General features: G+C 40.7%; 1 protein-coding gene across 1 annotated transcript in view; it reads left to right on the top strand.

Annotated features, from left to right (window-relative positions):
• LOC131691305 (neurotrophin 1) overlaps positions 1–22,699 on the top strand; it is a 53,294-nt gene extending 30,595 nt beyond the window's left edge. The window contains exons 4-6 of the mRNA XM_058977590.1: positions 3,423–3,563; positions 3,662–3,817; positions 21,075–22,699. Coding sequence (XP_058833573.1) covers positions 3,423–3,563; positions 3,662–3,817; positions 21,075–22,182 — 1,405 coding nt within the window. The 3' untranslated portion in view covers positions 22,183–22,699. The remainder of the gene's footprint in view (positions 1–3,422; positions 3,564–3,661; positions 3,818–21,074) is intronic.
• The last annotated feature ends 434 nt before the right edge of the window (positions 22,700–23,133 follow it).

Here is a 23,133-nt window from a genome sequence, read left to right as displayed (position 1 = left end):
TCAAAAGCATTTACCCAATTTAAAATACGTTGTTAGGTGATGAAAGGGGCGGAAGGAGAGTTGCTGGGATATTTTATTCATAAGCAGAAGTAGAGTTTTGAACTGCAATAACTGAAATAGTGTCGAGCTAGTTCGTTCAGGTGAATAATTCAAACACGTTTGCTCAATCTCATATGCGTGGTACAAAAGAAGAATAGCAGCATAATGTATATCATCTGATCTCACATAGATCAATGGTAGTAAAGTCAATAATGATGTCGAAGTCTAGGATGCTTCTTTAATTTGTTGTGGCTAAAAGAGGTGAGAAACTAAATTCCAACTTCAACAAGAAATACACAAAGAACCAAATCCTAAAAAAAATTGTTTCGGTTGTTCGAACAGCATAAAAAAGATCATCCTATCAAATCATAATAGCAAACGTTTTTGGATAATTCACCTGGACATACCAACTAGGCAATATTTCATAGGAAACTGTACCTTTCGCTATGTGTATGAACCCCGCACCCCTCCTCCCCCACCTACACTTTGGTCATCTACGTTCGTCTTTGAAATTGGGCAAATGCTTCAGAATAAATCATCTGAACGTACAAATTCAGTAAAACAAAATTAATAGCGTCAAATAGTCACGTTAGAATTTTGGTTTGAAATTAGTTTTGGTAGGATCGGTTCATCCTTTGCAGAGATAATTGCATGATATTAGTGTAGATACATATAGACGCCCACATACAGACATTCTACCATTTTATCGAGCTGAACCGATATAAGACTCGGCCCTCTGGGCATCGGAAAAAGTTTTCAAAGTTTAAACGAATCCTATACATATCTTTTGTAAGAAATGTTAAAAGTTTAGCAAAATTTTCGTGCGACCTTCCTGCCCGAGCTATCTATTACTTCAGCGAGTACCTTGTCGTAGTACTGTAAACCGGGGTGACATTGATCACTTTTCGAAGTAATCATTGCATATTTTTAGACGCAACACATTTTTTTCAAGTTAAATATTTTTAAACCATGTACTGATGTAAGGAGAACAAGATTGGATGGTTTTACCTAAAATTGTCCGCTTACAGCTATTTTTCCAAAAATGATTTCAAGTTGATGTCCGTTTTCGTATTCCGGGGTCACTTTGATAACCTGCATGTTCACCCACATTAAGTTATTGATGTCAATGTTTTTCATTCAAATGTTTGTTTAAACTAATTCTGGAAAGATACTCATTGTTAAATAGATGTTAATTGGTATTATACAAAGTATTCAATGTACTGTAAAATTCGAGTAACCAAAATTCGTATAATTTGTGTCCAATTAGAATAAAAGACTCTGAAAACCTTTAAAACTGCTAAAATTGTTTTATTTCAGTGCTTTATCAATGTACCAAATGTTTCATCCATTTTAACACGTTGGAATATTGAACAATAAAAAAAATTGCGAGTTTTAGCTTAAAAAATTTGAAATAATTGCCAACTAGTTTCACAAAAAATTATATTTAAAATAAACAAACTATTAAAAGTAAATTTGGTACATCCCACTCTGAAGGAAAATAAAATCTCGCTTGTAATTTATTACTCTTGCTCAAATCTGAGATTTATTTGTTTTATAAAAAATAGTTTTATAAAAAATAGCTTCGTAATAATAAGGTAAAGTCAAATTTCGGTTTTTTGTAGTTTGTGTACCCAAAAACCGAACAATATACACAAAAAGTATAACAAATCAGTATTTCATAAGTTTAGAGTCAAAATCATTTCAAACTAAAATGATTCGGTAGACTATTCTGGTTTAATAAGCGATCTACGAAAAAAGTTTCGTGTGATCAAAGTCACCCCGGTTTACGGTACCCACGTTGCTTACGCTGATAAAATTTTTGGTTTTGGATAACACACAGAATTTTTTTTAGTAGTATCCTAAAGTCTCGTGGAATGCAAGATATTGAAACACTTGCTAGGAACAATGCAGAAAAGTATCCTTGTCCATTTTGTAATCATCTGTTAACAGCCACCGCGCGAGTGAACGAATTCCCCCTACCGTTTCCAACTCATTAAAAAAACCAGGATACAATGTAAGTAACTTCTTCCAACATAACGCTTGTTTTCATTTTACATGTTTAGCTAATCGAAACAAAAAATGCGTGTTTTGACTAGCTCAGTCCAGTGCCCAAGTGGTGAAAGTATAGACGGACACCTTTTCTTCACTGTTTAATGCCACTTTTACCACCGCATTGATCATAGATTTGCTATTGTGCAAGAGTTACAACGAAAAAGCCGCAAGACGCGGACCCATCGAGACGAAGTAGTTGAAGTTTACTCATTTCCATTCAAGTTTTCAAAATTAAGGAACGAGCGTCGGGTGCAGTCTTTCGAACGATGTGCGGTGAGGATCGACAATCGATCCGATTGTCTGCTGACTTCGACAACCAACAGTGGCTGTGGTCGCTGCGGCGCAAAGGTCAACGATCCGACAATTGGATTTAAACTTTTTTTTGAGCAGCTTGCTTATGAGGTGAACGTAATTACGTACAAAATGAAAGTTTGGTTCAGTGTCAATAGCACAGATAGGTGAAAGTGAGAAGCTAGCGAACTTCACTAGATGACCTTCGACTTTTTTTTTTCTCAAGTTGAATTTTAGACGGTGCTTGACCAATCGGCAATGAACTGAGCATTGCGCAACTGTACCTAAGCCCTTTTCTAAGCCTTTCTCGAATAAATAAAGGAAATTATGCTGCGTGTTCTGATATTTATTCACTAATTTAACTATCGAAAATCAATCTTTTCCACTCCATATGCGCATCGATTAGCAGCGCATGTTGTTATGCAACTCGAACTGATTGCCTCTAATTCCAACTGCGAAGCTCTGAAAAGAAATGCTATGAAATTGGTGCTTCCAAGTTGCACTATTCCGCGCATTTGAAAACCCATTTGTGCGATGTGCCGTCACTGCTTTAAATACAATCATTCCGCAATTTTTCACGCTGCCGTTCGCAGTAATAACTGAAATTCGCGCACATCACACATATACCTGTCGAATAGATGGAGCTGCTTCCGTTTAATGATAGTGCGGTACAAATCAATTGGATTATCTCCGCAGTCCTATGATGATGAAGCCTCAGCTTGTTCCCCTCGCCGATCTCGGTATCTGAGGCATCTGTAATGACGGAAATCACTGGCTGTGAGTGCGTAATGAGGCGCTTCTAATAGCCACGTGAGGAAAACTTTTCGCTCTCGATAATTGCCGACTTGCTCATGGATACAAAGCGGGAATCACCGGCGAGATGAAAATCAGAATTTTGCATTTGCCCCAGTTTATCAATTTTCCGATTTTGTTGCTTCTAATAACGCAAACTGTGCCCTAAAATGGGGCTCTGAATCAATTGATAAGTAGACCGAAATAACAGTGTTTGTGTTTTTTTTTCTTTTCCCACCCCCCATCAGGTCCCAGATCATGAACAGCATCACCCGGCACAAGAACGCGATGGGAGCTCTGCTGGCGGAGTACATTGACAGAACAAACGAGCTGGATCGGAATGCCTTTGAGCCGGAGGAAATCGAAAGTGGCATCAACACAAAGCTGACGTAATTATGTTCACCATTGAATTGGGAAGATGCGATCTTCCCTCCCTCAGCTTGCGACCTTAAAACCGATTTCGTAATTTTTTCAAACTTTATTTTAGGAAACGCTCGGATGACCCTTCGAAATCGGGCGGCGGTATGTGTCCGAGCATAATCCGCTATGCGCGGCCCCAGAAGGCACGCTCGGCAACAGGCGAGTGGAAGTATATCGTGAACACGGGAGAACACACGCAAACATTGCGGTTGGAAAAGTGCACGTAAGTAGTGGGTTGCTGTGATGGGTGGTGCGCGGTGCACCGGTACTGGTATACATAGTAGGGTTCGTGGTGAAGTGAAACGTGTGAATGCATTATGATTTGACGAGGTTCGCTGTGCTGTTGCAATGCTTCGTTAGTAAGTTGCCTCATTAGTGTTGATAATATTTTAATCGACATTTAATTAATCATCAATGTCAAATGTGACAAGGAAGTGGTCTAGCCAAGGAAAGGTTTGTGGATATGACCATTCTAAAATGTGCATCTTAAAAATTACTGATATAATTGACTTTTTATAGTTTTATTAACTTTCGATAATTAGTTAAATAATGCTATAATTATTTACAGTGGTTTAGACAACTCTCCAAACAAATAATTTGATTTGGTTTATTATTTAAGGAAATTTTTTGTCCGTGGTTCAAAATGAGTAAATTCTGAAATTGTGCTTTATTGTTATATGTTCTGACATTGAACAAATTATCAGATACCATAGACAGGTGTGCAAGACTACGCATATAATCAACCCCCAAATGAGGGGCTCAGCTCAAGACCGGTCCAATTCAAGACATGCATGTGCTAAAGATTACACTGTTAAACACTAAATTGTGGAGCAAACCAAACCAAAAATCACCTGAAGGTTGGGTTTTCTAAAAACCCGCGGTGAAGGAATTTCTTAAAAATATAAGAACTGGGCATCGCAGTCCAACAACAAAGTATGTATGAAGAACTATAGCTGTTCAATAGAGAAGGTGCCAATGAGAATGCCCATCCTTGATTTTCCCACCAAACCAGTGCAACGTGTTTATAGCCTCGAAAAGGGAACATTTAGCTTAATCGGCGTCTATTAAGAAGCGCTGCTTTCGAAATTCGAATTTCCTTTATTTAAAAAAAAAATCGAAAACCTGACGTCAGGATTGGTGGATGATGTAGGTAGTATGGGTTATACTATCCACTTGAAAATATCCGAGTGTCCAAGTATTTTTGAACAAAATTATCATTTGAAAACTGCCATGCATGTATCTCGCGCACATTAAGGGTGAACGGAATCAAATAGCATCACTTTCAAATTGCTATAACTGTATTTTCTGTTAAAATTTTGGAAGAAATTAGTTAAATGTCGAACTCTGAGCGCGTCGTATCCTCCACTGCTGATTCCTTTGTCGCTATCGGAGAAGATTTCTTCATCCAAGAAAGTACCGTCTTTACAAATAGGGCTGCACTAGGGCAAGAAGCCCCGGAATCTAGTGAGTCCCACACTCATAATAGACAAAAAAAAACATCTAAAATGGATTCAGCCGTCTGTTAACGAAATTTACTGTTTATTGAGAAACAAAACATGACTAGAAGTCAATTTTTCCAGTTTCTTCACATCAGGAACATTACACTGCTTACGTTCGTATTCATAACACTCCAATAACACTTTTGTAAGTTTGGTGGCCTTAAAAATCTCGTATGATTCTTGTGAAATACAATTTAGGACGTTCAAAGGTTTACTTTTCCTTAACATAGTTTAACTTGATTTTGTGAGATTCTCACCCCAAATTTTGATATACAAGGTGGGAAAGAATATTTTTATGACAAAAACAAAGCTATCTTAACCCTTTCATGCCCAACTTTTTTCTAGTACATGTAGGGTTTCAAAACTATTTTTCCTTGAAAACGGTGAGGTCAAGAAACACGAAAAGTCTATTTTCATAAAGATAAGTGCATCCCGTACAGTGCTAGAAGCTGCTCAATTTTTACTTTCCAATGCTCAGTACAATTCTCCGAGAATATTTACCATAATCTAATTGCAGGGAAAACGTACCTGAAGACAGTCGAAATTGATAAGTTTTATCAGTTTTCAATAATATTGCACCATAACGGAGATATATGGGAAAGTCATTTTCCGATGTCAAAGTAAACTGTGCCTGGCAGCACTGCTCCATCGGAATCCAATCAGACTAATTGCAATAACTTCGCTTCTAGAGCTGATCCTTGTAACTGATATTACTCAAATGAAAGGCAATAGTCACATTCATTAGCCTTACTTATTTTTGTGAGCAAATCTTGCCTCCATCAAAAGTTATTCCTGTCTAAAAACGTTGTTGTCCACAAACAACATGGGCATGAATGGGTTAAAACTAGGAATACAGAATGCAAATGTGGTTGATTTCCATCATCGGTGTTGCAGCAGTTATATCAAGGACAGAAGAGAGTAGGCGGATATAGGGAAAGGTAAGAAGACCAAACTTGCCACTTTCAGGCAAACGAGAAATCAACGATATGATTTAGAGCCTCGGACTACCCAGACGTTAAGACCCGGATTGATGGGTGGGATTCATCGGACCTGCGGAGAATCGGGTCGCTCTCGCTTCAAATTGCGTGGTAAAGGCGACGGCGGTCACATAATGTCACTCTGGTGCTGATCGGCTCCACAAGGCTCTTCTAAAAACGGGAAATAAAAGCGGGGGGCTAAATTGGGATTTTTATCGTTTTTATGAAAATATAAATAAGGGACATATAGGGGAGATCGCGATTTGCCAGCATATCCCGAACTGGGACATTGGGTGGTGTAATCTTTTAACTGAGACCTGGCGTCACAATACGCGGCGCATACCCAGACAACGTGCTCGATGTCGTGATAGCTCTCGTCACAAGCGCACAGACTACTCTCCGCAAGTCTAATACGCCGCAAATGCGCATACAAGGTGTAGTGGTTGGACATAAGTCGGGACATTACACGAATAAAATCCCGACCCACATCCATCCCCCTGAACCAAGGCTTCGTTGATACCTTTGGGATAATCGAATGTAGCCATCGTCCAAGTTCACTATTGCTCCACGAGATTTGCCAACTGTTGAGTGTCCTCTGACGACAAATACTAAAAAATTCGTTGAAGCAGATTGGTCTTTCGTATATATCACCATCTAATGTGCCCACCTTTGCTAATGAGTCTGCCTGTTCATTGCCCGAGATAGAACAATGAGAGGGGACCCAAACAAAGGTAATCTGATAAGATTTTCGTACACAAGGACTCCCGTATCTTCCCCAGAAAATACGGGAATTGTTTTTTGGGCTTCATCGCACGAAAAGCCTCGATATACCTGAGGCTTTTCGAAATGATGAAGTAGTGATCTGTGGGCAGAGTGTCGATGATCCCAAAGGTGTACTGAATTGCAGCTAACTCTGTGACGTAAACTGAAGCGGGATCATTGAGCTTGAATGGAGCGGTGACAGTATTATTGAAGATACCGAAGCCAGTGTACTCGTTTGAACGTTTTGTCACAGTCGAGTTCTCGGAATTTATTATAAAATATATTGGGGATCACTTGCGGGCGTATATGGTCCGGGATTCCACGAATCTCTTCCTTCATGGATCTGTCGTAGAATACAGTAGAATCAGAAGTATCTAGGAGCCGGCCGCGGTTGGGATTATACGAAGAAGGATTGATGCTATGTGCCATATAGTCGAAGGACAAGGACATAAAACGGGTTTGAGAATTAAGCTCGACGAGCCGCTCGAAGTTTTGAATCACCAACGGGTGCAGAATGTCGCATCGGATGAGCAATCGATATGAGAGTTTCCAAAATCAATTTTTTGGCAGGAGAACGCCCGTCAGCACTTCGAGATCCTTTGTTGGCATTTCTGTTCCAGATACCTAATGTGATATCCCCAGGTACCTCTAGAGTCGAACCAGACCCCGAGATATTTAAATGTGAAGATCTGATTGATAGTTACACCCATTAATGGAAGCAGGAGCTGCGCCGGCTCACGCTTCCTAGAAAATAACAACCAACTCAGTTTTCTTCGTAGAGAACTCGATACCCAACTAAAGAGCCCAAGCAGACAAATTGTCCAAGGTATCTTGCAATGGTCCTTGCAAGTCGGCAGCTTTGGGCCCTGTAACAGAGACCACCCCGTCGTCTGCAAGTTGCCTTAGCGTGCATGAATTGGCAAGACAATCGTCAATGTCATTCACGTAGAAATTGTAAAGCAGAGGACTTGAACATGACCCATGTAGCTAAATCGCGATGTTGTTAAATCGCCATGCGAAAAGTTCATGTGCTTTTCAAACAACAGGTTTTACAAAAAGTTATTTAAAATCGGTGAAAGACCATGCTGGTGCAGCTTCTCTGAAAGAATGTTGATAGAAACTGAATCAAAAGTCCCCTTAATATCTAGGAAAACTGTTGCCATCTGCTCTTTGCTAGCATAGGCTATTAGAATTACGGTTCAGAGCAACGCAATACAATCGACGTCCCTTTGCCTTTGCGAAAGCCAAATTGTGTATCTGACAGTAAGCCATTTTCTTCAACCCAATTTTCCTGGCGAAACAAGATCATTTTCTCGAACATCTTCCGGATTCAGGGCAGCGCTGCGATCGGACGATACGAATTGTGGTCGGAGGCTGGTTTTCCTGGTTTTTGGATGGCGATGACCTTCACTTGTCTCCAATCGTGTGGGACAATGTTAGCCTCACGAAACTTGTTAAATAAGTTCAACAAGCGTCTCTTGGCAGAGTCTGGCAGCTTTTGCAACAAGTTGAATTTGATTCTGTCCGGCCCTGGACCTTTACTGTTACACGACAAGAGAGCAAGTGAGAACTCGACCATCGAAAAAGGTGTTTCGTTCGCGTTATCGTGAGGGGACGCAACGCGGTAGATCTTCTGTACCGGGGCGGAATCCGGAGAAACCTTCTTGGCAAAATCGAATTTCGCAAACGCCGGGCCGTGCCCCAAAGAGTGCTCATCGATGTTTCTCTCGTTAGTCCGTCAACGAACCGGCGCCAGTAACTACGTTTTTTGGCATTCATTTGCGTTTCTAACGTCGCATATTGTCGATAGCTAGCGGGTAACCCGTCGTCCCGGAAGGTCTTATACGCGGCGGCCTTCTTCGCGTACACGTCTGAGCATTCTTTGTCCCACCGCGGATTACGAGAACGTTTTTTTATGTTCGCGCCGGGTACTGGCTTAGGCTTAGCTTGATTCGCGCTGTCGAGAATCAAGCCAGCTAAAAGGCTGCACTCTTCCTCCGGATGAAGTTCTTGGGTAGATTCGATGTTGTCGGATATCGCGGCCGCATAGCTCGCATCGATATTTCGTGTGAGGAAATATTTATAGATTCCAATGGTTTTGAGCTGTTGGTGATCGAGACTACGATCGGCAGATGGTCGCTACCATGGGGATTAGTGATTACCTTCCACGCGCAATCCAACTGTAGCGAGGTTGAGCAAAGGGATAAATCTAATGTACTTGGGCGCGCTGGTGGGGGAGGAATCCGTGTTATTTCACCCGTGTTTAGAATTGTCATATTGAAGTTGTCGCAAATATTGTGAATTAAAGAGGAACGGTTATCATCATAAAGGCAACCCCCCGCGGTGCAGGCAGGGATTCTATGATGTCATGTAGCCGGCGGAGCCCAATCGCGGTGTCGGAGGGAATATAGATGGAAGCTATGCAAAGATCTTTGCCTTTGGTTGTTACTTGACAAGCGACAATTTCAATGCCTGGTATCAAAGGAAGGTTAATTCTGTAGAAGGAATAGCACTTTTTGTTCCTCAAAAATACTCCTCCGTATGGGGTATCACGATCCAAGCGAATAATATTAAAATCATGGAATTTTGTATTTATATCGGAAGTTAACAGAGTTTCATATAAAGCAAATGCATCGTATCGCAAGCTATTTATTTAAAATTTGAAAGTATATTTTTTACTGTATCGATTTTGTTGGCTATTTTCGGCAAATTTGAGACTAAGAGAAACGAAAGCAATGAAATTGAAAGACGGATAGGTATTCTAGAGCGAATCAGTTATAAACTTAGAACGGAAAACTAGAACTAGGCAGGCTCATATGGGCATGATCGAAAGGAAATGTGAAGAATTCTTTGCCTTATGCAGAGTAGGAGTTGGGCGTTGCACCCAAGTCTACCGCATGGTCTATGGTAGAACATAACTCATCATCATGTTTTACCGCCGACGCCGGCGATCATGCCCATATGAGCCTGCCTAGTTCTAGTTTTCCGTTCTAAGTTTATAACTGATTCGCTCTAGAATACCTATCCGTCTTTCAATTTCATTGCTTTCGTTTCTCTTAGTCTCAAATTTGCCGAAAATAACCAACAAAATCGATACAGTAGAATCTTGCGGCAATTAAAACATAGTAACAAGTATATTTTTTGGGATGATACTTCTGCAATTCCACTGTAGAACAGTGATCAAATCCGTAATCTCGTTCTATGAGTTAGCCATCGAAGGATACAATCGCTGAAAGGAGGGGCCATTTCGTAGTCAACTGACTAAAATAAAAATGTTCTTACTGTAGGTAGAACAACTAACAAGAGACTTTTAATAGGATCAGTTCTTATTATCCAGTCTACTATGTCCGAGAGTTTGATAATTCCAGGGCTGTGATTATTTTCGAACTGAAACAGAGGAACACTTGGGGTTTTTGATGTCCGAGAAGTGCTGTGAACTCCTTCTCAGAGTTTAATCCTCCGAAACCAAATACTTGCTTCGGTTTGGTTGCAACACTTCCAAGAGATGTGACTTTCGGAGCCCCATCAAGGGATACCTTCTGGCCTTTACAAGGAACTTTAGGAGAGGAAATGTTCATCCTCTTCCTATAACTTCTAGGCACCCTAGTAGATGTACCCTCTTGTGGGTCAACAGCCTCGCCCTCGTCAGGAGGAAAGTGAACAGAGATGTTTGTTGAGGATGGTGGCGTAGCTTTTTTAGTATTTCTGCGAAAGAAGGTTCAGATCGTCCCGCAAGGGAACGTTTTAGTTCATCCCCGCGTAGTTTGTACGCGGGACATGCCGAGATATCATGCAGAATCTCTGCACAGTAAGGACACTTCGCAGCATTCTTACTGCACGAATCATTCATATGATTGTCACCGCATTTTCCATAGCGGCCATTATTGCTACAATGTTTACATTTTGTGCAATTCATGACCCGCGGTACTAATATACGCACAGGCAGACGAACCTTGTGCAAGAGGATGTAGTTCGGCAAAGCGGTACCAGCGAAGACCACCCGATAAGAGTTTGATTGGGGGTACGTTTGGAATCATCCCCCGAAACTAGTAATGAGTGCAAATGCTTGCACTCAAGCATATTCACTGGATGAAGTAAGTGGTCTTTAAAACGGTCAATCCTGTACTGCAGCAGATACTCGCACGTCAAATTATCATCGTTGACCACGCCCTCCGTCTCTACCCTTACGGCTGGAATATACACGTTATAATCCCGCGTAAAATGCTTGAGGCAAGCAATATCGTTTGCCTGCTTTGAGTTGGCTAGCAACACCCTTATTTTGTCCGAGCGGACCTTTGAAATTTCGGTCACAGCCGAGAACCGTTCTGTCAGGTCTTTAGAAATCTGAAGAAGATGCAGCGATTTAGTCTTGGGCCGAAATAAGACCACGAATCGACCAGTTGAGAGTTCTGGGTAGCATTAGGGCGCCTTAAGAGTTGAACCCGATTTAACCTCCATTTGACCATCCGGAGAGGTGGGGTGGCCATATTAGGCGAGTAAAAAATCAGGACAGTCGAAAGGGGCTGCTTCTTCCCGTTACCGCTCAATCGACTGTGCCTTCTCCACAGGTTTTCGGCGGTTACAAAGTTCGTGGGACTGGCAGGCAGAGCTTCGGCAGTAACAAAGTTTTGTGGGTCTGGGGGGAAGAGCTCTACCAGAAAATTTTTCGTGGGAATTCGATCACTGTGCTTTTTCGGATTTACACACACACACGCAGTTCTTGCTACACCACCACCAGCGAAAGTTCCATGCTGTTGTCGGAGAAATCGGAAATCCTGAATTAAGCAAATGAGACGAAATATTATGAGATCGTCTGTGCAAGAACAAGCGAGAAGTTTTCAGTACTAAATACACGTCATTGAAGTAAAGTAGAAACATCAACGGTCCCAAGTAGCTTCCCTGCGCTATATCTGGTTATCTCCAATGACAACGATTTTCTCTCGATCTGAGAGCTATGATATCGAAAGAGTTGCAAAACCTACCGCTGCTTCCAAATTTCTCCATTTTATCGATTGCTATATCAAAACCAGCGGACAGGTTGGTGTTGGTAGTATCAGTATGAGCGCGACTTCCCATACTCCATGTTATTTATAATAATAATAATAATAATAATAATAATAATAATAATAATAATAATAATAATAATAATAATAATAATAATAATAATAATATTAATAATAATAATAATAATAATAATAATAATAATAATAATAATAATAATAATAATAATTATTATTATTATTATTATTATTATTTATTATTTATTATTTATTCTTATTTTTCATCTGACCTATGTTGGTCTACATGAAATGTAGTTGAATGGGAAAAGCCCATTTCAGGATATACTTCAGAAGCAATCCTCAAATGGGCGTAAAAGCCCATTATCTTTTCATATATTCACACCTGATTACAATGGATTCACACTACAATAAAATATAATAACATAGTACACAGCATTACATAAATAAAAAATACAAATATTACAAAAAAAAGATGGGTGGGTAATGTCTGCGACATAACCGGAGAGATGTAGAATACATAAGGAACACGTTCTTCAAATATGTTGATATTCATTGGAATTTTCGGACAAAAGGTGATTTGGGCGAGGAATATTTCAAATTATTCTTTACAAAAATGATGGTGGTCCTGACAAGGACCGTTTTTGTTGGCGTTGTTGGCCTTGGTGGGGAGATGCGCTGGCTTCGATTTTCGTTGGATGCTTCTGACTTCTTACTATTTCCGGGCTTAGCTGTTGTCCAGGAGGTGATTCTGACATGATTGGTGTAGGTGTAGGTCGTCAACCGGTTATAATTTTTCAAGCGTTGTTTACATTTGAAATTAAACCACTGGATCAATTAAAAAAAGTATTGGTCTGTGATATGAAAAGTACGAAATATATCTTCGGGTTTCTGCATTGACGTTTTTGACAAATACAAGATCAATGCATGTGCCTGCAAGTGTAGTTGCTTGTGATGGATCAGAGATCAAACGAAGCTTGAAACATTCATTCATAAAATAAACAAATTTCAAATTCTCTTGTTTTGAAACATCTATGTTGAAGTCGCCTGAAACGACCATTGGAACATTCTGATTTCTAGACTAAATATTCTACATTAAAAGATGGGTGGGTAATGTCTGCGACATAACTGGAGTGTCGTAACTACACTTGTGACGTTAATCCAAATCTAATGATATGCAACGAAATTACGTTTGCATGTGAAATTTTCAAATGATTCGTTATAATTATGGTTAAAAATTCTAATTGGGAATTCTTTTCTATCACCAACTATTTTTCTTTTTTTCGAATCTACAGCATTCTTTGAAAATATTGTTGAAATGTTATTGATGAAAAACTGAAAATGCGTTTGGCAACACTGCTCACTAAATGGATGGTGGGAAGACGCACATTCGTTTTGATTATGCTAGTATTAGTAGCAGGAAAGAATGAAAAGGAACATAGCCCGAAAACGAGCAAGCGAGAGAGCGATAGTAATTCGTATTCGCTCTACTAAACTAAAAAAAGATGGGTGGGTAATGTCTGTGACATAACCGGAGCATCGTGACTTCACTTCGAGACGTTAATTTAAATCTAATGATTTATGCAGTTAATCAAAGGAGGCTGCCAAAAAGTTCGAATAAAAGCACGCGACTAGTGTACTTTGCACGTTCTATATTTTATCAACACTAGAGAGAATCGAAAAAATAATTCAAAGTGTAATAGCAACATGCAATTGTGGCAACACTGGCCATGGGATGGTGGGGAACACGCACATTCGTTTAATTTATGATGTATTAGCGGCAGAAAGGAATGGAAAAGCAGTGCGCGAAAACGAGCGAGGATAATTTAAATTCTCTTTCTATCCACATATCGTATTTCTAACCTACTTGCTGAAAATTGTTAAACACCTCAAATGGATATTTCAGTTTAACTCTTATTAGAACACAATTAATTGGTCCTGAAAAGAACCGTTTATTGTTTTATTGCGGGAGCATAATTCAGACGCACTCCCCGCGACACGGTGAGCCAGTTTAATATATTTGGCCTGAAAGTTATGCGTTTGGTGCAGTATTTTGCATTCTCGAACAAACCAGGCGCACTATTTTGCATTCTCGAACCAGTAGGCATCGTTGGCTTCTCGGGGCATCATTACGACTGAGGTTTGTAAGCGTAGCTCGACTTTGCAGTCCTGTACAATCTCACGAACCAGACGCTGGAACGATAGCCTACAGATTAGTTGCCCTTTAGTTGGGGCGAAATTCTTGCAGGGCGACAGTTCCGATGAGTCACCAGTAGCTGGGGCACTGTTTCCGTCCATCGCCATTGCCAACTGCTTTCCTTCGGTGGACTGGCTGCTTGCTAGTGCTTGAATGAATACGAATGATGAGAAAAACCGACTGACCAATATTCATATATAAACACACGAGAAAGCACTACTATCGCTCTCTCGCTCGTTTTCGTTCCATTCCTGCGCCTTTCCTTTCCGTTCGGCTACCAATACTAGCATAACCAAAACGAATATTCTGTCTTTCCATCGCCTTCAATGTAGTGGCCAGTGCTAGCAAACTTGCATGTTCAGTTTTTCAATAACAACATTCAAACAATATTTTCAAAGAATGTTACAGATTTGAAAAGAAGGAAGGAAAATATTTTCACAAATTTAAATTCTTTTGTGTTATTTGTTAGCGCTGATAAAGGCTATTTAGTTTGCTACTAGCAAGGAGCTGCACAAACAAATCGATTTATGCAGTTAATCAACGGAGGCTGCCAAAAAGTTCGAATAAAAGCATGCGACTAGTGTACTTTGCACGTTCTATATTTTATCAATACTATAGAGGATCGATAAAATAATTCAAAGTGTAATAGCAACATGCAATTGTGGCAACACTGGCCATGAGATGGTGGGGGAACATGCACATTCGTTTAAGTTATGATGGTATTAGCAGCAGAAAGGAATGGAAAAGCAGTGCACGAAAACGAGCGAGAGAGGATAATTTAAATTCTCTTTCTTTCGTTCCACACATCGTATTTCTTATATAGACGCTGGAACGATAGCCTACAGATTAGTTGCCCTTTAGTTGGGGCGAAATTCTTGCAGGGCGACAGTTCCGATGAGTCACCAGTAGCTGGGGCACTTTTTCGGACCGTCGTCATTGCCAACTGCTTTACTTCGGTGGACTGGCTGCTTGCTAGTACTTGAACGAATACGAATGAGAAAAACCGACCGACAGATATTTATATAATCGCGCTAATATGCACTACTATCGCTTTCTCGCTCGTTCTCGTGCCGTGCGTGAGCCTTTCCTTTCCGTCCGGCTTCTAATGGCCTAACCAAAGGAGTATGCCGTCTTTCCCCCACTAACTGCTCTCGTCAAGCAACCAAATACGAATAATCATAAAACAAACATGTAGTGGACCTATATATAAACTTTTCATTATTTTATTGTTCGGTTGGTCCACCATTTTGACGGCTCTGTGCGGGATGGGCTGAAAATTTTCACTTTTCCGAGTCGTTTTCGAAAGATTTTTCAAAACACAATTTTTTGTTATTAGTGCATGTTATACATACTTAAAAATTTAATACAGCATAGAGGAACATATTTTCAACAAATTGGCCTAAAAATCAAATCATTCTGTTAAGTATGATAAAAGTTATTAACGTTCAAAATCTGACGCGGTGCCGCAGCCGATATTTTGAAACGGGACCCCTATATTGAAAGCTTAAATGTATTCTACATTAAAATGAATCTTAAAATCTAAGTCAACCTTCTTAGTCTATTTTTGAAAACATCACAAGATACAGAAAAGTCAAAATGGCCATAAACACTATTAAAAACATTACACATCGCCCTAATGGGTTCGATTTGACCGTACTCGGTGCGTTGAAACTCGAGTCTTAAAAAGTAATACGAGTTGAGACTTCTCGGGGGCACATTGACATTTATTTGTGAGAGAATATCTGGAGCATCTATTTGGCCAGTTAATATCTTCCCAACAAATACTGCTCTAAATGTGTTCCGCCTTTTGGCTAGGGTTTCCATATCGAGCAGACGACAGCGATCGATGTACGGTGGTAGCTCTGTTGGGTTACGCCACGGCAGAATTCTAAGAGCAAAACGGAGGAATCTTGCCTGCACTGCTTCTATTCGGTTGATCCAAATGCTTGTGTAAGGACACCAAATGGGTGCTGAAGCTTCCAAGACAGATCGCACAAGTGAAAAGTAGAGTGCCCGCAAACAATATGGATCAGTGAACTCTTTGGCGATTCTTATAATGAAACCGAGATTTCTACACAGAAGTACACCGAGGTCTCTGACAACTGTCATTCTCTCTAGCGATTCCCCGGAAATGGTGTAGTTCCACAGTATTGGATTTTTTCTACGTGTAAAAGATATTATGGAGCATTTGGACACGCTGAGAGCCAGCAAGTTGCGATTACACCAACTACAAAAAGCATCTAAGTGTTGCTGTAGTTCCTTGCAATCTTCTATTGACCTCACAATAGGTAGTATACTTGGCTTTGTTGGTCGCTCTTCACCGTTCATCCATGAATACATGCCCATGCGCGTTTGTGTTTGAGTTATTTGTGGGACCAACGGGACACGTGTATCTGTATTTTTTGCCATTTACTTTATTGTCGGGGGTGCTGGCAGTTGATTGGTTCAGTATTCGTTGGTGGCTTAGCTGCAACTCCGGTTGTTGGTGATTTAGTTGATATTGTTGGGTCTGCTCGCATTTGATGTTGTTTCATTAGAGGTTTTCGCACATGGTTTGGCACGTAGGGATCTGTCCTTCATATGTGCACAGCGTGATTTGAGATTTGCTTTACCCCCCTGTTTCATATCGAATGTTCAGGTATGAAGGAATAGGTTTCGTAACTCGCATTCTCACGGTACGAACACCATTGGATAAAGTTTCTCCAGGTTTCAAACTTTCACCGTTACGTACTCCGACATGATGGTTGTAGTGAATTTATTGGTAGTACGCGGGGATAGATCGTGCAGACGCCCATCATTCTTATCATCGTCAATCTAAACGGGTATTTTGATTCTAACATTATCATGCGCAACGACGTGTTGCGTGTTGTTTGTGATTAGGAACTGACATTGATCCTAAAGGGGTTCCATAATTACCAGCTCGAGAGAGCAGTCAATGAAGTTATTCCACGATAGTTATTGATGTTTCACCATTTTCCTTTTTATGAAATGGATTTCCAGTAAAACGAAAAACTGCCACTAACAAGAGAATTCTATAAGAAGCAGATAGCGATCGTGAAATCGCAGGGCCGGTGGATGACGCAGAACTACAGCGAGACGTCGTTCGTGATGGACGACGAAAGTTACTTTCTGCTCTCGAAGACCCACATTCTGGGAAATGAGAGCTACTATTCCAGCGACAAGTCGGCCACACCCCCAGAAGTAACATATGCGTGCACTGAGTGCACGCTGCTCTGAATAGTTAGCGAAATCGCCTTAGAGCATCAGCGGCTGCTCGTTCAGTGGGCCATATGCGCGACTTCCGGAGGGTTAAGCAAAAAAAGTTATGCTGCATATCGCCATATCGGACAGAGGGATTTCAAAGCCGAGGTTCAAGCCGAGCGGTCTAGCCATCAATCAACATATGTACCAGACAGGTTGTTATTTGCTCACACATGTACACAAAGAGCGAAATACATCGATGAAAAATAGAGCAGCGCAAAACACCGCGATGTGCAGAGCGACCGCACAAAGAGAAACTTGAAAAGGAGAAAGATCTGTGCACCAAGAGCTGCACAATTTCGTTCAAAGAGTCACCTTGAAGAGTCACGTTTTGTGCCTCCCCTCACTGGCAAGCAGGTAGGAAGGCGAATCAAACTACAATTCAGATAAAGTTTGATCGGAAGAACGTTTCACACTAAAGAGCCTCTTTATTTCTACTCTTTGAGGTGTGCAGTCATGTAGTAGAATGCACGTATGGGAGCAACACACATCGGAGTGAAGAGGTTTATTGTGAAAGAAAAGAGCGGTGGTTCGCATGAAAAGTGCAAATTGCGTTTTTTTATTTTTCTCTTTATTTGCTCTGATGTGCTTTACATCGCTGGAGATAAGTCGTAAGTTCAGTCAGACCTACAATCGAGCCAAGTGAGCAACAGGTCTCTCGATCTAGTGTGCATCGTCTCGAGAATTAAGGAACCATTGGATTATTATTGCCATCATGAGTAAAGTTGTCAAAAAAGCTCTACTTTACGACTTTACATTTTGTTCAATACGAAAGAGTTTTTGTGAAGTGAAGATAAAGATGAAAATGCAGCTAAGGCTTGCGGAAGTTGCATACCTTCAGTATCATCATCTTTGCAATGCAGTGTTTATATCATATAACACGTAAGCCCAAGCCGACCGTGTCGTTCTGCGGACCAACTTAAAACACGTGGTTCAAAGTTGAACGTTGGAATTATGATTCCCGTGTATATCGAAAATGACTATACAGATATAATGCTTCATAACCTATCACCTCGTACTCCTCCTGAGCCAATTCCAAAATGCATGTCGCAATATAGAGAAGTAGAATCCGTTACATCTGATACTTGAAGAAACTTTTTCCTGGGTACTCATAACGGCGTTTTCGTAGTGAGGATGCGGGTCCAAAGACCTATTCCCTCCTACATGACTATAAGCATAAGCATAAGCATAAGCATAAGCATAAGAGATCGCCCGTAGTTGCTACTCCGTTATTGACCAGAACCAAATTAGGTAGCAAAATGTTCATTGGAACAACATGCTTGGGAATAACATGATGAGCCACATAGTACAATCTATTCTGATCCCTGCATGCTGATCAATACCGACGCCGGCCACATCCGAATGCAGATCTTCTGGGAAAGGAAGGAATGTTAGTCCGATACATGTTGCTACTAGAGACCGAGGAATCCTCTGCATCTCCACATGTATCACGGGAATGGGAGAGTTGTTAGTAAGTGTGCCAATAGCGTTATCATGTAATAATTGCTACCCGGCGATCGCTTGAATAAAATGAGGAATCTTATACAGAAGGTTCATCAGACTCTTTCATAGGTGTCGCGAAGTTGGTGTTCTAGGATTCGCTCCATGCAAGCGATGCGACCTGTACATGGTTTATTAGGTAGCAGTTTAGTAAGTTTTCGAGAACACGATCGCTCGAAAAAGAAGATCTTGTATAGTTTTGGTTCTTTTTAAACTCTGGGTTGCCGGCTACCGAGAGTATCCTATGTTTCCTAAACAAAAGCAATTTGAACTCCACACAGCCGACCGTGGGAGTATTGCCTAGAAAAGCTAATCTTATCTGCGTAATGGGCCGGATCACTATTCATTGCGACATTATTTAGACTAATTTCGCTATACCTTCTCCACGATACATTTTTGGGTTGCAAACTACCGAGTGATAACACGTTATACAGACAAAGAGTTATGATAGCTCGAGATGTTATAAATCAACGAAAGTATTTCCTATTTCTAATATCGGATTGTTTGTGAAATACACGTATACGAACGATTATATCGAACATTAAAGGAAAATACAGAGGATCGTTAACCTGATGCACGGGCTTGTTACCAATAACGGAACTTGAAATTAGATTCATTAAAACAGACGATTTTCAGTACGTATTGACCCGCGATCATCGATACTAGTCAAATTAAAGTCTTATTGGAGCTGATTTCCCAACAACTATTCATTTTTACGGTATTGTTTTCTCCGCTAGATCTGTTCGCACCCTCTCATTCTGCTACTATTGGCAGAAGGCTGATAGCACCCAGTCGTCGCCAGTCTAAGGACCAAATGCCATCAATAGACTTAGACTCGCGTGGAGGCATGAGATAGAATTAAAAGCTAACCAAGGAACATGACAGCAAAACACTTATTCTTCGTGCTGACATAACTGAAAGTAATTGTTTACCGGTCCCCGATCCCTCTCGCGAATTGTCAATTCTCAAACCTTATACATGATTGAAGTCATCATTACACTCAAATAAGGCCATGTTTTTTCCGTAAGCACATTGAATGCTCTTTGGATCAGTTCCCCCGTTGGTAAAACAAAACCTAAACAAATATAGAAATTAGTTTTCTCAGTCCAAAGAAAAGTTTGCCGACCGGCAGATACGTGTTCCCTTACAGTGCCATCACATCAACGAACACCCAAAATTTACATGCGACAAAATATCTGCAATCCCGAATATTAAAGAATCAAAACCTCTACTCATTCGCAAAAAATAAGAATGTAAAAAACAGTTGAATATCCAAGGCGGCTCATTTCCAAAGATAGCACCGCCTATGAAACACCCAATAAAAAATAGGTGACAAGGGACGCGGACGAAATTAGCTGACCCCCCCCCCTGATGCAGGGCACCAGCAGGCAAATGTTTCTGCCCCGCGAAAGAAGGTCTCCGCTCGCAATAAAAAATTTGCGCGCGCGAGATCCAATAATTGTACAAGAATATTTCTATGTATTATAAACCGTTTCAAATAAACGAAAAATAAATAAAAATTATACATCGGAATAAAAAATCATTGCTTTGCTGGTTTTTTGTTAAAGTTGAAATTTTTTTTGCATTCTAAATTTCATTTAATCCTAGAAAATTGCTTGCCTCAAGCTTATTGAAATTTTGACAATTATTCAAATAAACCCTCCGCCTTGTTGATCTTTGATTTTGTATTAATTTGGCCATAATTTAATATCCATTATTCAATTGACTCAGGAGCCTTTCGGTTATAATGAGCAGGACAATATATTTATTTAAGTATTGAATGAAAACCAACAAAGTGGGTAGCTGGGGTGACTCGCGGTTTAAAACAGTGCTATAGTTGTGTTACAGTTGCTAAAAACTTGAATTCACCTCTACATGATTAGTTTTTTAATCACGAAAACTTTATTCGAGCAAATCATAAACACTTCTACTAAACCACTTTCTGACTACCCTCGTACCCCTGCCACGAGTGCTTCCATCATGCCGTTTTGTGCTGAGTCATTCAATGAATTAAAAATATTGGTAGAGGTGTTCATTTTATCGACGCACCAATCCATACGATAGTACCAACTAACAAATATAAAATGACCCAATAAGTCGTTAGCAACTAGATATTAATAAATGAAGTTTAATTTAGTGACACAAAAGTTGCATTTTGAGTACTACAATGTCGTTTGGATTTAAAAGGCTATTTGGAAACTTCTATCCATTGAAACACGAATACTTTTATGCGATTAAGTACGTACTAATTCAATATCTCTTCCAGGACCCCGCAAGACAGTTGCACCTACCTGACGGATAACTTCCGCTCGCGCTGCGTCCAGATCTACAACTATCACCGGCTGCTCAGTTGGGATACCGCCCGAGGTCTTCACGTGGACATTTTCAAGGTCCCGACATGCTGTTCGTGTCACATCGACGGATATCGAGAATCCTTCCCCCCACTGAGCAACTACAACGAGTACGATGCGAAGAGTGAATCGTTTGAAGATCCCTCACTGGCTGCCAGTAACTTCGTGAAAAATACACAATACAGTACCTTGAAATTCGATCACGATGAACCGGAGAATGTTCAGGAAAATATTGCCTACCATTTCGCCAACGGATTCCAACGGATGAAACCTCCAAAGTTCGAAAGTAACGCTGTGCTGATACCGCCGAGTCCACCACCACACTACCACAAAAATCGCTTCGAACGACCCCCCAAACTGCACCCAAAGAAGCAAATCCATCCACACTACATGCCGTCACAAATGTTGGACACCTATCTGAGTCCTCCGCCGAATGACGTCAGTTTTCATACCCCCTTCAAGAGGGGACCCCATTTCACCAACGACAATTCTCTCAAACGTACGGCCCAAGTGCAACCGAACAGAAACCGGCTTCCCTTGCGGAAACAAATCAACGTCAACGATCAGAACATCGCTGAAACGGACATGCGAATCAACCAGGTGCAAGTGATGGCTCCGACGAAAGCCGACCGTCTACCACCTACCCAGGCAACGGAACAAAAGCATCGGAAACGATATACAACCCAAACGCCACCCATCCACAAGAAGGAAAAACCACATCCCTTTCGAATATCGCATCAACAACCGACCGTCCACCCGACCTCGGTTACGCCATTCGTCCCGGTAACAACGACGACCACAACCACAACAACGACGGCCGCCACCACCAACGGCCACCAGCGCATCAACTACAACTATCATCCCATCATCGACTTTTTTGGGGAGGACGACATGCCCGAAATACCACAGGAGCAAATCGATCGAATCGGTCTAAATAGTGCTTCCTCATCCTCGTCTTCTTTGAATAGTTGGAAACCTGTTCTGCACGGTCCAATGTCACGACCGATGCGGATACCAGTGTGAACGATTCGAACCGGATGATGAATTAACTTCCACTAAGCAGCTTAAAAATTTGTTGTTCGCCACGTATCCTGTAGCTGCAACGAAAACCAGAACGGGACGGTGGCGATTTCAACGAATGCACAAGCGAGAAACGCTTTCTTTCTTTTCTTCTGCAAAGAAAAATGAAGCTTTTGTTTGAAATCTTTCTTGCTACGCTTTTCCAACAGGCAAGCTTTCTGTGCGAAACATTTCATGTTGGCTGGCTGATGTTGGCGTAGTTTTCCTCGGTCTACTCGTTACAAGGGGAGGCCGGAGAATAGCCTTAATTTATACTTTTTTCTGATGCTGTTTGCATGTGTTGTACATTATTTCTGTTATTTATATTTGACGCGTTGACGAAAGAAAATGGATTGTTGCTCAAACGAATGCTCAGAACATTCCTTTTCTCTCTCTTTCTAGCTGGTAAGTAAATAGGCGATTAGTGTAAATTTTTAATATTATTTATGGAATAAAACAAAAAACACCGTTGAGTGGAATCGAGTGTCGACATCTCTTTCGTTTTATGACAGATGAATAAAGATCGCTGTGATTCTACTTAGTTGCTTTTTAATTGCTTATTCGAACTCCCCTACGACTGTCGTAATGAAGCAGAATAATACGCGTTTCGACTTCGTCTGATCAGAAGCCGATACCAACTTAGTGACAGGACTAATCTAGTGCCGGATTGACGCTAGCTCGAATAAAAAAAGACAACACTATTTGTGTTTCTGAGCAAACCACTAGTCCTGTCACTAAGTTAATGTCGGATTCTGATGAGACAAAAATTCCACATCTGATTTAGGTTATAGGTGTGCTCTTCACGTGCAAAGATTTGTTTAAAACTAATTTTCTCCTTAGTGGAGGCGCGTTAACCTATTTTTTTCTTTTACCTAGAAGCTTTTACCTAAATTTTTATTCATTAATGAGAAATAT

The sequence above is a fragment of the Topomyia yanbarensis genome, chromosome 3 (assembly GCF_030247195.1).
Source record: "Topomyia yanbarensis strain Yona2022 chromosome 3, ASM3024719v1, whole genome shotgun sequence".
NCBI lineage: Eukaryota > Metazoa > Arthropoda > Insecta > Diptera > Culicidae > Topomyia > Topomyia yanbarensis.
The sequence above is the reverse complement of the archived record's forward strand: the minus strand, read 5'-3'. Positions and strand labels throughout refer to the sequence as shown.